The sequence below is a fragment of the Scyliorhinus torazame genome, chromosome 15 (assembly GCF_047496885.1).
Source record: "Scyliorhinus torazame isolate Kashiwa2021f chromosome 15, sScyTor2.1, whole genome shotgun sequence".
Taxonomy (NCBI): Eukaryota; Metazoa; Chordata; class Chondrichthyes; order Carcharhiniformes; family Scyliorhinidae; genus Scyliorhinus; species Scyliorhinus torazame.
The window spans coordinates 3,947,723-3,962,432 of NC_092721.1; the positions used below are offsets into that span (position 1 = coordinate 3,947,723).

General features: G+C 47.5%; 1 protein-coding gene across 1 annotated transcript in view; it reads right to left on the reverse strand.

Annotated features, from left to right (window-relative positions):
• The window catches only part of LOC140391742 (phospholipid-transporting ATPase IH-like), a 250,203-nt gene that overhangs the window by 135,258 nt on the left and 100,235 nt on the right, over window positions 1–14,710 (reverse strand). Inside the window, exons 16-18 of the mRNA XM_072476552.1 lie at window positions 10,022–10,095; window positions 6,276–6,379; window positions 5,173–5,354 (exon numbers count right to left, since the gene is read on the reverse strand). Coding sequence (XP_072332653.1) covers window positions 5,173–5,354; window positions 6,276–6,379; window positions 10,022–10,095 — 360 coding nt within the window. The remainder of the gene's footprint in view (window positions 1–5,172; window positions 5,355–6,275; window positions 6,380–10,021; window positions 10,096–14,710) is intronic.

Here is a 14,710-nt window from a genome sequence, read left to right on the forward strand (position 1 = left end):
TATGGCGGCCCCATGCGTCGCACGTGGCGGCCGAAATCGAAGATGGCGGCGAAGGTGGCAGTGCCCACGGGTCGCTCATGGCGGGTGGCGCGGCAGCTGGGGGCGGCCCCGACAGGCAGCTGGGGGCGGCCCCGACAGGCAGCTGGGGGCGGCCCCGACAGGCAGCTGGGGGCGGCCCCGACAGGCAGCTGGGGGCGGCCCCGACAGGCAGCTGGGGGCGGCCCCGACAGGCAGCTGGGGGCGGCCCCGACAGGCAGCTGGGGGCGGCCCCGACAGGCAGCTGGGGGCGGCCCCGACAGGCAGCAGGCGGCGCTGCTGGGCCTAGAAGCTTTAGGGAGAGATCGGGCCTGGCAGGCTTTCGCAAAGTGGCCCTTCCTCCCACACCCGTTGCAAGTCGCGTTCCGTGCAGAGCAGCGTTGTCTGGGGTGATTACCCTGGCCGCGAAAGTAGCATTTCGGGCTTCCGGATTTGGCGGGCTGCTGCGCGGCACAGGCTTGTGCAGCACCTGGGTCGGATGATGGCGGCGCCCACGAAGTCCACGAGGATGCCGCGCGGTCGGAGGTGTAGGCCTCCATGTTCTGGGAGGCCACCTCCAGCGAGTTTGAGAGTTGCACTGTCTCTGGGAGGCAGAGTGTACCCCCTTCTAGCAATCGCTGGCGGACGTAGTTTGATTTCATGCCTGCGACATAAGCATCCCCGATCAACAGCTCAGCGTGCTGGGTAGCCAATAGCGCCTGGCAGTCACAGTTCCGGCAGAGTACCCGCAAGGCATGCAGGAATTCTGCTAGTGATTGTCCAGGACTTTGTCGTCTCGTGGCAAGAAGGTGCCTGGCATACACCTAGTTTACAGACTTCACATATTGTCCCTTCAGCAGCATTATCGTCTCCGTATACGAGGGGGCATCTCTGATGAGAAGAAAGACTTGTGGGCTCACCCGTGTGGAAGATCTGCTTCTTTTGGAGATCGGTGAAGTCTTCGGTGAAAGATCCGGTGTACGCTTCGAAGCAGCTTAGCCAGTGCTCGACTGTTGTAGTGGCATTGGCTGCCTGTGGGTCCAGCTTCAGGCGATCAGGCTTGAGTGATGAATTCATCTCAGATGTTTAGTTTATTAAATTGATGTACCATCAATGAACACACGAGTGGTGAACGTAACTGAGACTTTAATAAACTAAACTGAAAGCCTCCTGGCCTCTGATCCCGAACTGGATCAGAGGCGGAGACCAGCCACCGTTATACCGGGCCCAAGGGGAGGCGGAGCCATTGGGCAGTGGTTTACCACATTATATGTAATACAGTGGCCATTTACCACAATACACATATTATACACTACAATGGTTTACCACACTAACTAAATAAACAAGGTTAGACACATGGCAAGGATGGTAGTGCCATGACTGGAGCATGTGGAAATGTGTGGAATGAACTGCGGTTGTGGATAACCATATCTGTAGTAAATGTCTGCAGCGTGTGTCATGGATAACCAGCAGTTACACAAATTTAACAAGACATAATAGGATGCGACCTGTCCAGCAACAGTTGAAATCTGCAGTAACCAATATTCAGCCAGTTTCTAAAGACCCCATTGATCTCGTTTGGGGGCCATGACCATCTTTCCGTACAAGTCTTTTACCTGTGCTCTTTCCCTTGAGGCAGCCTTTTTCCTCAGTTGAAGAGCCAGCAGGCGGTTGGCCTGGTCTCTATGCTCATTAAAGGCCCCCTGTGATTGGCAGAGCTGGTAGACTGCTTTCTCAATGGAGAGCAGATCAAACTCCATTTGTAGTTCTTTTCATCTCTGCTAGTAATTCCACGATCAGGGCCATGGAATACCGCCGATCCACCTCCAATATGGAGTCGATTAGCTACTGCCTAGTCACCCTCTTCTTCCTATCCTTAAGCACCCTATAGGCTATTATGTCCCCCCTGATAACCACCTTCAGTGCCTCCCTGAGCCTGGAGGGTGAGACCTCCCATTCTGGTTGCAGGTTACACAACCGTCGATGGCTTGTGATATCCTTTCACAGAATTCCTTATCGCAGAGGAGGGCCACATCCAGCCTCTATGGGAGGCGCAGGGCCCGGCCAGTCTTCAATCTCACATTCATGTAGTGTGGAGTGTGGTCGGAGATCATTATCGCTGAGTAATCTGCTCCCACTACCCCTGGAAGCACCGTTTTTGCTACGATGAAGAAAGCGATACATGTGGGAGAAGAAGGAGAATTCCTTCTCCCTCGGGTAATTAAACCTCCATGCTTAACGCTATACTTAGCTCTCAGAGAGAAGGGAGAGACTGCTGTGAGCTCGGTTTTTAGGGCCATGGCTCACTCCTGCCTTATCGGACTGGGCCATATGACCAGAGAGCTTCTCAATTCACCAGGTGGACAGCACGGTGTCCTCGGGCATGGCAAAGGGTGGAGGGGTTTGCCTCCTCATCAACTCCTGTTGGTGCTCAGATGTAGCGACCCTGGCGAACTACTGCTCCCCGGACCTGGAATACCTGACCGTTAATTGCCGCCCGTACTACCTTCCACGGGTGTGCACTTCTGCCAGCATCAAGTAGTCTACATCCCACCACAGGCAGAAGTGAAGAAGGCGCTCCCCGACCAGGCTGATCACATGTAACGTGACAGGGCTGAATGGGCCAGTCAAGAGGGATCGTGTATTCGCGCATTTGAAGAGTTTGAAGGCGGACGTAGCAATGCTACAGGAGGCACACCTGAGGGTAGTGGGTCAGACTAGACTGAGGAAGGGGTGGGTTGGGCAGGTATTTAATTCGGGGCAAGACTCTAAAACTAGGGAGGTAGCGATCTTGATCAATAAGCGGGTTTCATTTGAGGTCGGGAATATAGTGGCAGACTCAGGGGCAACGTTATGGTGAGTGGGAAGCTGGAGGGGATGCCGGTGGTATTTAATATTTACACACCAAACTGGAGTTTATGAGGCGGGTGCTGGGGAAGATTCCAGACCTGGACTCAAATAGCTTGATCACGGCTGGTGGGGGAAGGGGGGGAAGGGGGGGGGGAGAGAAACAACTTTAATACGGTCATTGATCCGAGGTTGGATCGGTCAAGTTCAAGGACAAGGAGGGTGCCAGCTGTGGCAAAGGAACTAAAAGGGTTTATGGAGCAGAGGGAAGGGGTAAATCCGTGGAGGATTGGACGGCCAAGAGCGAAGGAGTTTTCTTTTTTCTCCCATGTTCACAAAGTGTATTCCCGGTTTGATATTTTCATTTTGAACAGGGCTTTGCTGGCGGATGCTGAGTATTGAGACCCTGAGCAAGAGACCCTAAGTGTTCAAGTGAAGGCAAGCATCCAGCAGAGGGCAGTAGAGCAGAGCTGTTGATTGGGTGTTGTGGGGGAGATTTGCATACGTGCATTGTGGTCACCCTAACTTGAAGGTGGTTTGTGGAGGAGCTGTTGTCAAGTGACACTTAAACCCGAACCATTTCAGTGTTTCCCTCCCTACCCCAAAGAAACAACCGCTGTAAAGATCAAGAGGCAGGCTCGAGGGCAGGTAGAAGTCGAAAGAAGTTGAACCGTGACGTCACAGCCTGCAGGTAAGTGATTGGCTGGTGACTGGAAAATAGTTTTTATTTTATTTTCCCTCAGGTGTTATCGTGCGGCACGCAGAGGTTGCGGAGAAGGGGAGTAAAAAAATTTTTAAACTTACTGTGGGGAGTTTCCAGGTGAATCCGGTCGGAGTGAGGACAGAGTGACTGCTGGGTAAGTAGTAAAGATTTAAATTGTTTGCGCAGGCCAATAACAGCTGATTGCTGTTTTCATGCGGGGCGCAGTGGTTGCTGGTTAAGTGTTTTATTTTTACCTGTATTTAAGTTGGGCAGTTTCTAAACCCTAGACACTGCACTTGTAGTGCCCCCCACCCTTCCACCTCCTTTAACCTAAGGGGTAGAGTGAATAACAGGTAAGCTCTTTCTTTCTTTTTCTTGTTTTATCTAGAGGGGATGGCAGGGATGCAATGTTCCTCCTGCAGAATGTTTGAGGTGAGGGACGCCGTCAGTGTCCCTGCTGATTTCATCTGTGGGAAGTGCACCCATCTCCAGCTCCTCAGAAACTGCGTTAGGGAGCTGGAGCTGGATGAACTTCGGATCATTCGGGAGGCACAGGTGGTCATAGATAGAAGCTTCAGGGGTGTAGTTACTCCGAAGAATAAAGATAGATGGGTGACGGTCAGAGGGGCTGAGAGGAAGCAGACAGTACAGGGATCCCCTGTGGTCATTCCCCTTAGTAATAAGTATACCGCTTTGGATACTGTCGGGGGGGGGGGTGGGGGACTTACCAGGGGTAAGCCATGGGGTACAGGTCTCTGGCACAGAGTCTGTCCCTGTGGCTCAGAAGGGAAGGGGGGGAAAAGAGGAGTAGAGCATTAGTCATTGGAGACTCCATAGTTAGGGGGATAGATAGGAGATTCTGTGGGAACAAGAGAGACTCACGGTTGGTGTGTTTTCAGGATCCTTAAGGGGGAGGGGGAGCAGCCCCAAGTCGTGGTCCACATAGGTACCAACGCCATAGAACAGAGAACCTAGAACATTACAGCGCAGTACAGGCCCTTCGGCCCTCCATGTTGTGCCGACCTGTGAAATCACTCTAAAGCCCATCTACACTATTCCCTTATCGTCCAGATGTCTATCCAGTGACCATTTGAATGCCCTTAGTGTTGGCGAGTCCACTACTGTTGCAGGCAGGGCATTCCACGCCCTTACTACTCTCGGAGTAAAGAACCTACCTCTGACATCTGTCTTATATCTACCTCCCCTCAATTTAAAGCTATGTCCCCTCGTGCTAGACATCACCATCCGAGGAAAAAGGCTCTCACTGTCCACCCTATCCAATGTACCGGGATTTTCCAAAAGACATTCGGTAAGATGTCACACAGAAAGTCACCTGGTGATATATTAGAATGGAGAGAGGATTGGTTAACAGACAGGAAGCAGACCGTGGGTATAAACGGGCTTTTTCAAATTTGCACACTATGACTAATGAAGTGTGGCAAGGATCAGCCCTCCAATGTAACAGAATCCGTATAGTTTATCTGGTTATGATATGAAACTAAATTAGCTCTATTTTAAATCAGATCCAAGAGTAATACATTGCTCAGATTTGATTCGACTAATGAGGGCAGATTTGAAAGAAACACTTGAATCTGTCCCTCTCTGACCTGTCTTCCACAGCTGTTGCTCCGAGCAAATCAAGATCTCTTTCAACCACATCGTACGCTTCAGAAAGCTTCCTGTCACGTTCCTGGAGGGCTAGCTTGGCATTCTGAAGAAGTGTGTGGATAGTATCATATTCTTCGCAGGAAAGGACTTTGTAAGCCACGCATAAGGTCCTCAGTCCCTCCTGAAATTAATAAAACTGTATTAAATACTAAAGTAATTATGTTGAAATCCATTGAGTGAGTGGCCCCTGCTGCATGTTGCAGAATTACAGTCTCACAAGTATTTAATAATTAGGGTTAGGGTTAGGGTTAAGCAACTTCAGCATTCAGAAACAGCACTCAGCTTAGGAACAATTTTATAATATTTATTTATTTCCACTGTAACATCAGTTCTCACATCTTAAAATATCCGCAACATTTCAGATATTGATAGATGCAGTTAAGGGGAAGCTGGATAAACATGAGGGCAAAAGTGATAGATGGCTATTTTGATAGGGTGAGGTGAAGTAGAGTGGCAGGAGGCTCACTTCGAGCATAAACAGCAGTATTGTCCCGATGGGCTGAATTGTCTGTTTCTGAGCTGTAAATCTAAGTACAACTCTGAGCCCCTATCCGAATTACCACCACTTCACTGCAAAATCATTGAATCGTGGAATTGCCACAGTGCAGAAGGAGGCCATTTGGCCCATCAAATCTGCGCTGACTCTCCAAATGAATACCCTACCCAGGCCCAATCCCTACTCTATCCCTGTAACCCCACCCAATCTTTGGACACGAAGGGGCAATTTGGCGAAGCCAATTCACCTAACCTGCACATCTTTGGACTATGTGGGGAAACCGGAGCAGACGCAGGGAGAACGTGCAAACTCCACATACGCAGTCGCCCAAGGCCGGAATCGAACCTGGGTCTCTGGCACTGTGGTGCAGCAGTACTAACCACTTCAACCTACAAATCTTATGTGAACAGAGTCACATCAACCAGTAATTCTTTCCTTCAATAAATACTGTTTAAACTTACAGAATACTTCAAGGTTTAAGGCAGGGAAAACCTGGGAACATTCAAAACCATTTTTAAAAAGACTCCCAAAATTGCTTTGACATACCACTGCATTCTGCTGAACTCTTTGCCGGACCAGGTCCAACTTCCCCTTCTTTACTCTGGGGAAAATTGATGAATCAGCTCCTTTACAGAACAGGATTATTTCCCCTGTTTAAGAGACAAAAACGTTTATGTTAATGAATTTTGTTTAAAATTTTGAGCTGCTGGTGGATACTGCCGATCAATGACAGGGTTTGTTTCAGCCTGCTCAGGAAAACTGATCCAGCACCAAAAACTCAGCTCAGCAAAATAAATCATTTAAGGTTTACCACAGAACTAGACAAATTTATAACTTTCACTTTCCGATTTAACCAATCTCACCTGAAGTCCCACCCACACGTAGGTACCTGATGCAATGCCATCTCTACACAGTCATGATGCAGCCCCATCTACTGTCAAGACAACGCATCAGGAAAAGCTAAGAAAATGCCACAGCTAAACCCCCTAATTGCTGATGGAGAATAACTCCTTAAAAAAGGAAATTAATGGTTGCCATCGAAGGTAGACCCTCTCCACCGACCCCCTGATGGTGAACCTGACCCTGCTGACGCCTTAGCTAAAGCCAGTGCCCGTAACGGACATTTCTGGTAACCACCCGGAGGGCAACCGATAAGCGCAGTGACCATCATTGCAGACCTAGCCCAGGCCCGATGCACGGGCAAATCCTTGAAAGCAATTTTAGATGGGACCTATCCAGCCCCATATGATAGGTGGAGGGACAAATTAACCATACAGAAAGGCTTAATTCTGAGAAATGGGAATTACATAGTCCCCACCCAAGACAGAAATCAGCTCAGCTACCAGTTCCATGATGGACAGCGACACCAGGGTATAGACACGGAACACCTCAAAACATAATGCTGGTGGCTGGAATTACGGAACGATGTGACACACTGCATTGAAAATTGCTTCAGTTGTGCACAGAATAACCCCGATAGATATACCAGGAAGGGAAAATTGAGGCACACCCACCCTGTGGAAGGATCCTGGACAAATCTCCAAGTGGATTACATTGGCCCACTCTCACCAAGTACAAACAGCTTGACGTATGTCCTGGTCATTATTAACACATTTACTAAATGGGTCGAGGTATTCCCTACTCGCACCAACACAGCTAAAGCAACAGTTAAAATCCTTGCCCACCAGATCTTTACACAATGGGGTCTTCCCCGCAGCACAGAGTCCAATCAAGGGACACACTTTACTGGGCGGGTCATGCAAAATGTAAGGGCCGTGTTCGGGATAAAACAGAATTTCCACATAACATACCACCCCCAGTCCAGTGGCATCATGGAGAGGATGAATCGCACCCTGAAATCTATCATTAGGAAAACAGTGCAGCAGAATAACACAACCTGGGACATGTATTTCTCTTTGCCCAAATGATCATTCAAAACACCATTTCCAGCTCCACCGGATTCACCCCCCACACACTCATGACAGGCCGACCTATGAAGGGTGTCGAGTATCTGTTAGGGCTAGACCTAGCCGACCCCGCCATCACAGCCCTCACACATGAGAAAGCTGTTCAACAGATCACGAGAATATCAAAGCGGCCTAACTGGCTGCTGCTGTCCGACTTGGTGCTCGGAAGAAGCAGAGTAAGGCCTACTTTGACAAGAAGGTCCACCCGGTAGAATACACAGTCAGACAGCAAGTTATGATCTTGCTGTATAACCCCAGCTCCTTCCTATCCCCTAAATGTGCCGGCCCCTACACTGTTGCTGACAAGGTGAGTCCCTCAAGTTTATAAAATTGCATTCCCAAACTGCAAGACCGGCTGGTTCCATATCAACCAACTTATAGATAAATACCCTGATTATCTATAACCAAAGTGTTGAAAGAGGTGGCTGCAGAGATAGTAGATACATTGGTGGTCATCTTTCAAAATTCTATAGGCTCTGGAATGATTCCTGGAAGGCGACAACTGTAATCCTACGAAGTAAAAACTAAGATAGAGAGAAAAAAGGGCGAGCATAGATCTGTTAACCTGACATCGGTCGTAGGGAAAATTCTAGAGTTTATAATAAAGGATGTGATAACAGGAGACTTAGAAAATAATGGTAGGATTGGGCAGAGTGAACATGGATTTATGAAGGAGAAATCATGTTTAACAAACTTGTTTGTGGGGACAGCACGGTGGTGCAGTGGTTAGCACCGCTGCCTCTTGGCGCCAAGGACCCGGGTTCAATTCCGGCCCCGGGTCACTGTCCATGTGGAGTTTGCACATTCTCCCCATGTCTGCGTGGGTCTCACCCCCACAACCCAAAGATCTGCAAGGTAGAATCATGGAATTTACAGTGCAGGAGGCCATTCAGCCCATCGAGTCAGCACTGGCCCTTGGAAAGAGCCCCACTACTTCAGCCCACGCATCCCCCCCATCCCCATATCCCAGAAACCGTACCTCACCTTTTGAACACCAAGGTGCAATTAATCATGGCCAATCCAGCTAACCTGCACGTCTTTGGACTATGGGAGGAAACCGGAGCACCCGGAGGAAACCCACACACACATGGGGAGAAAGTGCAAACTCCACACAGACAGTTACCCAAGGCCGGAATTGAACCCGGGACCCTGGTAGGTGGATTGGTCACGCAAAATTTCCCCCTAACTTGAAGTAAAAAGAATTGGGTATCTCAAATTGATATTAAAAAACTACTTGTTTGTTTTCATAAGGTCCGACACAAAAGGTTAGTAAAATTAGAGCACATGGGATTGGCGTTGATATACTGGCATAGATTGGCAGCTGGTTGGTGGACAGAAAACAAATGTCATAATTATTGAGTTTCACAACAAAGAAAGAGGCCCTTTGGCCCCGCGTGCCCGTGCCAGTCATTAAACATTTACTATTCTAATAATAATGGGACATAGGACTCGCAGGCTGTGCCAACATTTATTGCCCATCCCTAATTGCCCTTGAGAGGGCAGTTAAGAAGCATCTGGAGTCACATGTAGGCCAGACCAGGACCCTAAAGGACATTAGTGAATCAGATGGGTTTTTACAACAATCGACAATAGTTTCAAGATCATTAGGTTTTTAAATCCAGATATTTATTGAACTCAAATTTCACCATCAGGGTTGGCAGGATTTGAACCTGGGCCCCCAGAGCATTACTCTGGGTTTTTTCACTGGTTCAGTGACAATACTACTACGCCCACAGACTTGAGGGGTACCACAAGGATCAGTGCTTGGGTCCCAGCTGTTCACAATCTATATCAATGATTTGTATGTGGGCATAAAATGTATTCTTTCCGAGTTTGAAGATGACACAATACTAGGTGGAAGTGCGAGTCATGAGGACTTGGAAACGTGCAAAAATGTAGCACATGGATTACAATGTGGATAAATGTGAGGTTATCCACTTTGGGAGGAAAAACAGAAATGTAGAGCATTTGTTAAATGGAGAGAGGCTGGGAGGGGCTGAATTTCATAGGGACTTGGGTGCCCTGGTTCAGGAGTAATTGAAAACTAACATGCAGGTACAGCAAGCAATTAAGAAAGCTAATGATATGTTGGTCTTTCTTCCAAGAGGATTTGAGTGTAGGAGAAAAGACGTCTTACTGCAATTATGTACGATCTTAAGGAGACCGCACCTAGAGTATTATGTGCAATTTTAGTCTCCTTACCCAAGGAAAGATGTACTTGCCCTAGAGGGAGTGTACGCACACAAACACACATCAGACTCACTCACACCAACCCTGTAATGTCGATCCAATCTCAACCACCAGGTTAAATCCAATCACACTCACCTGTTTTGGATCTAACAATGACACTCATACGGCGTCTCACAGAGTCAAAATTCAATATCTGGAGTAATTCATACCTTCAAAAGAATGAAAAGATGTGAATTTAACAGCAATGTGCTTCCCTCGGACTGAGAGAATTATGGCTACATTTCCAGTTAGTTGGAACGTTATTTTATTTCCCTTTAACTGAGAGTGGTACGTAATATTGTAGCCGTCGCTTCCACCGTAAGCTGTCGCCAAAGCCCCGAAAGACCATGGGTGCGATTTAACCACCGGATTGCAAAGGCTGGATAAATAGCGGAAAAGGCCAAAATTGAGATTGGCACCAGGCGCAAATCAATTCACAATTTAACCGGCCTGCTCCCAATGGCAAGTTCCCAAAAATGATGAGCATATCATTAACCTCTCATTTGCATCGATTTAGATCTCATTACTGAGATTGAAGTCGAAGCTACGTCCTCCAGGGAACTAACTGGCTTCACGTGGGCATCGTTTAGTACTCCTCTTTTTTTAAAAGATGAAGCTGGCGCAATGGCTACGGAGTGGAGGTGAGGAGCTCTTTCCACTTTCCAGCATGTACCCCAGGGCCACTGGAGCTGCTGGTCCAGTGCTCGCGCAGTGAGGGTGGAATAGACTCCTCAGGGGAAGGTTGGGCTTGGATTGGATTGGATTGGATTTGTTTATTGTCATGTGTACCGAGGTACAGTGAAAAGTATTTTTCTGCGAGCAGCTCAACAGATCATTAAGTACATGAGAAGAAAAGGGAATGAAAAAAAATACATAATAGGGCAACACAACATATACAATGTAACTAGATAAGCACTGGCATCTGATGAAGCATACAGGGTGTAGTGTTAATGAAATCAGTCCATAAGAGGGTCGGGAGGGCTTAAGCCTTGTAAGGCCAAGGTTCACCCATGAAATGAAATGAAAAATGAAATGAAAATCACTTATTGTCACAAGTATGCTTCAAATGAAGTTACTGTGAAAAGCCCCTAGTCGCCACATTCCGGCGCCTGTTCGGGGAGGCTGGTACAGGAATTAAACCGTGCTGCTGGCCTGCCTTGGTCTGCTTTAAAAGCCAGCGATTTAGCCCAGTGTGCTAAACCAGCCCCTGGACTGGGGGGGGGGGGGGGGTGAGGAGCTTTTGCGTCTGTGAGCCATCATTGAATATTGTGGAGACCCATAAGAGGGGCCAACCACTGCTGCATCCTGTCTGTCCTGCCAAACGCTTCCAGGCAGAACCTGCTCTTGGCTCAATGTTGAAGGTCACTTTAACTCCCTTTGACTGTGAGCAGCCTCTAGCTTCACAACTGAAGGCTCTTGCTAATGAGGAATTGGCCTTGTTAGTTCTTGGCTTCTCGTGGGCACATGTGTCATGTCTCATACGATGATCAGTGTATTGCATTTCAATCAAATTTTGAATCCTGAACACTGTGCCTAAACTCTGAGAGAGTCAGCACCATGGAGGCTGCTGCCAACACTCAAACACTGAACAGTAGGGCTTCAACACTTTGGATCTTCACGCGACCAAAGTGTAAGTGTGTGGATCAGGGGAGGATACGTGAGCACAGTCTCCCGTTCCAGGCAGAGTTCTGGGCTCTAGGGGCTCATGAAGTGGTCCGGGGGTTGCAGAGGAAGGTTTGCCAGCACAACTGGCTCAGCAGATGGTACTCTGAGAGCAGGCAGGGCACATAAGGATGGAGGAGGCTTGGGGGAATGGAGGGTCCTGAGATGGAAATCCTGATTGTCAGTCCATCTCCTTCTCCAATTCCTTACAGATAACAAAATAGCTGGTGTTGTTGGTAATGCAGAGGCTGCCCTCGCATTGTTAGTGGCAGCCATGTGGCCAGAAGACAGAGGAGGCAGCAGCATTGAAGCAGGCTGGAGGTGGCATCACACCCTGAAGCAGCATTAGGCCGAGGAGGAACCTAGAAGGGGATGCCAGCGACAGCCCAAGATGTACATGAGTCGTTGGTCTTTTGAAGAGGTGACAGACAGCATGTGCCGCAGGAGACTCTGTCTCAACAAAGAGACAGTGCAGCATCTGTGCCACATGTTCGCGGACTTGGCACCCCTTGGAGGAGGAGGATACCGGCTCCCGGCATCCGTGAAGGTCACCGCAGACGTCAACCTTTGTGCAAACAGATCATTCCAGGGCTCGAGCGGGGACTTGTGCAGCATATCCACTAGTAACATCTGCTGGTATGGTAACACTCACACTCTGCATTTCGTGGAGATGGTAACTTTGGAGCAGACTTTACAAGAGCAGGAAGGCAGTAAAAGCACTGGGCACAAAATCATCAGAAATAGAATCACAGAATGGTTAACGGGATTGGTTAACAGGTGATGAGGCCATTTAGCCGTTAAGTCCGTGCCAGGCCTCGACAAGAGCAATTCGACGAACGTCACTCACTCTGTCTGCATAGCCCTGCAATTTCTTCCCCCTATGTGTACATATCCATTTTCCTTTTAAAAGCCATGATTGACTGTGCCTCCACCAGACTCTTTGGCAGTGCATTCCAGATGATAAAGCACACTATGTAAAATGGTATTATTTTGGCTCTTTTGCCAACCACAAGAGGGAAATTTACCAATGCCAAGTTCACACTCGTGTGAAAATATGAACTTCATGATCATGAATACAGCAGCTGTAAATTTCAGCAGTGGACTTTGTGAAAGGAATCATGTGGTAATTGATGAAATTCAATATAAAATGTTAGTTTATTAAACAGATTTCCAGTTGAAAATCACCCTACTTCATGCAATTAATGCAAATAATTATTTTGGATGGTGGATATACTCACTATGAAATAATTCTGGGTGAAATTCCAGCATTCCTGTCTGTCTGATCCCCCTTCTGCTCTGGAAGGGATTGTAATTTCCATTCTATTCCAAACATTTGAGCATTTTTAATGCAGGGAGACAGATTTTCACCACGGCTGAGGTCTCGGAGAAACCTCAGAGATTACTGGGACATTGTCTAAGACCATTTAAAAAATATTTCAACCCAGAAAAATTAGGATACCATAGAAAAGGATCATAACAAATAGAAAGGTCCAGGTAAGGTCAGGACAGTGAGATAGTACTTGACAAACATGACAATCTAACCATTAAAAAATTAATCTCTCAGCATATGATTAATCAGCATAAATTACAAAATCCCATACTCTGATTAGCTCATAGAAGTAAACCAGACATCTTGAGCAATGATGCACCCCTGCCGTGGGACCCCTGGCGGTGAGGGCTGCGATTAAAGGGAAACCCCGTTGACAATGGTGGGACCAGAAGATCCCGCAGCCAGCCAATCGTGCCGTCTCCGTCACGGCAAGTCACACAGCAGGATGCATGGAAATTCCCACCCAAGCTTGTACTTCAACTGCTGTTGTGTTTTCTAATCTCTGATCAAGAACATGCAAACTAGAATGAGGTAAATTTAAGGCTGGATCGTGGTAATATGAGTAACCAATGCGCACATTTTTTTAAAAATTAATTTACGGGATATGGGTGTCGCTGGTTAGGCCAGCATTTATTGCCCATCCCCAGTGGCCCTTCAGAAGGTGGGGGTGAATTACCGTCTTGAACTGCTGCAGTACCTGAGGTGTAGGTACACCCACTGTGCTATGAGGGAGGGAGATCCAAGATCTTGCCCCAGCGACAGTGAAGGAACGCCGATATATTTCCAAGTCAGGGAGGTGAGTGACTTGGAGAGGAACCTCCAGGTGGGTGGGGTTCCCAGGTATCTGCAGCTCTTGTCCTTCTAGATGGTAGTGGTCATGGGTTTGGAAGGTGCTGCCTAAGGAGCCTTGGTGAGTTACTGCAGTGCATCTTGTAGATGGTACACACGGCTGCCACTGTTTGTCAGTGGAGGGTTTGAATGTTTGTGGAAGGGGGAGCAATCAAGCAGGGCTGCTTTGTCCTGGATGGTGTTGAGCTTCTTCAGTGTTGTTGGAGCTGCGCTCATCCAGGCAATGTTAGACGTTTTAGTTGCTGTGATATGAAGAGTCTAAAGTTCTGTTCCTTTTTCACAAACACACATTTTATTTCATTCCAACAGCCTTTGCACAAAACTCGAACTATACATCACCTAGAGGCCACCTGAAGCCCCTTTACATATCAGTGTCAATTAATGGATACTTAACACAAATGAGAAAACTAACTGCAATGTCTCTTAACCCATTACTTAACAGTCTCCCCTTCCTTGGAGAAAAAAATAATAATTAGGTGAAAACAAAATTTCAAGAAACTCAAAAACACACGCATGATTTTTTTTGTTTGGACGAGAAAGAAAAAAAAACAGTCACAGAAACAAGCGCCCTTCATTAACAATATCCAAAAGTTTCTGTGAACTCGCCCCTCTTTTCGTAAAACAGTGACAGTTGATAGCTCCTGTCGACCTATTTAATTTTTGTTATTTCCCCTCTGTCCAACATCTGCTTCAAACTTGCGATGTCTATCCGTAACCTCTTTTCATTGACACTTTTTGTAGAGTGCACATTTTCCCACAGGGATTTATTGTCAATGTGACAGTCAATAGGTATATTACCCAAATCCCCTAATCCCAAAATTTCTGTCAATATCATACTTATATAAAAGGCCATATCCACCACCTCTACAAGGCTTAACATCTCAGCAGCCAAAGTGCTTTTTACCACTCTCCTTATTTTCTATGTTTCCCACACAAGCGGGCAA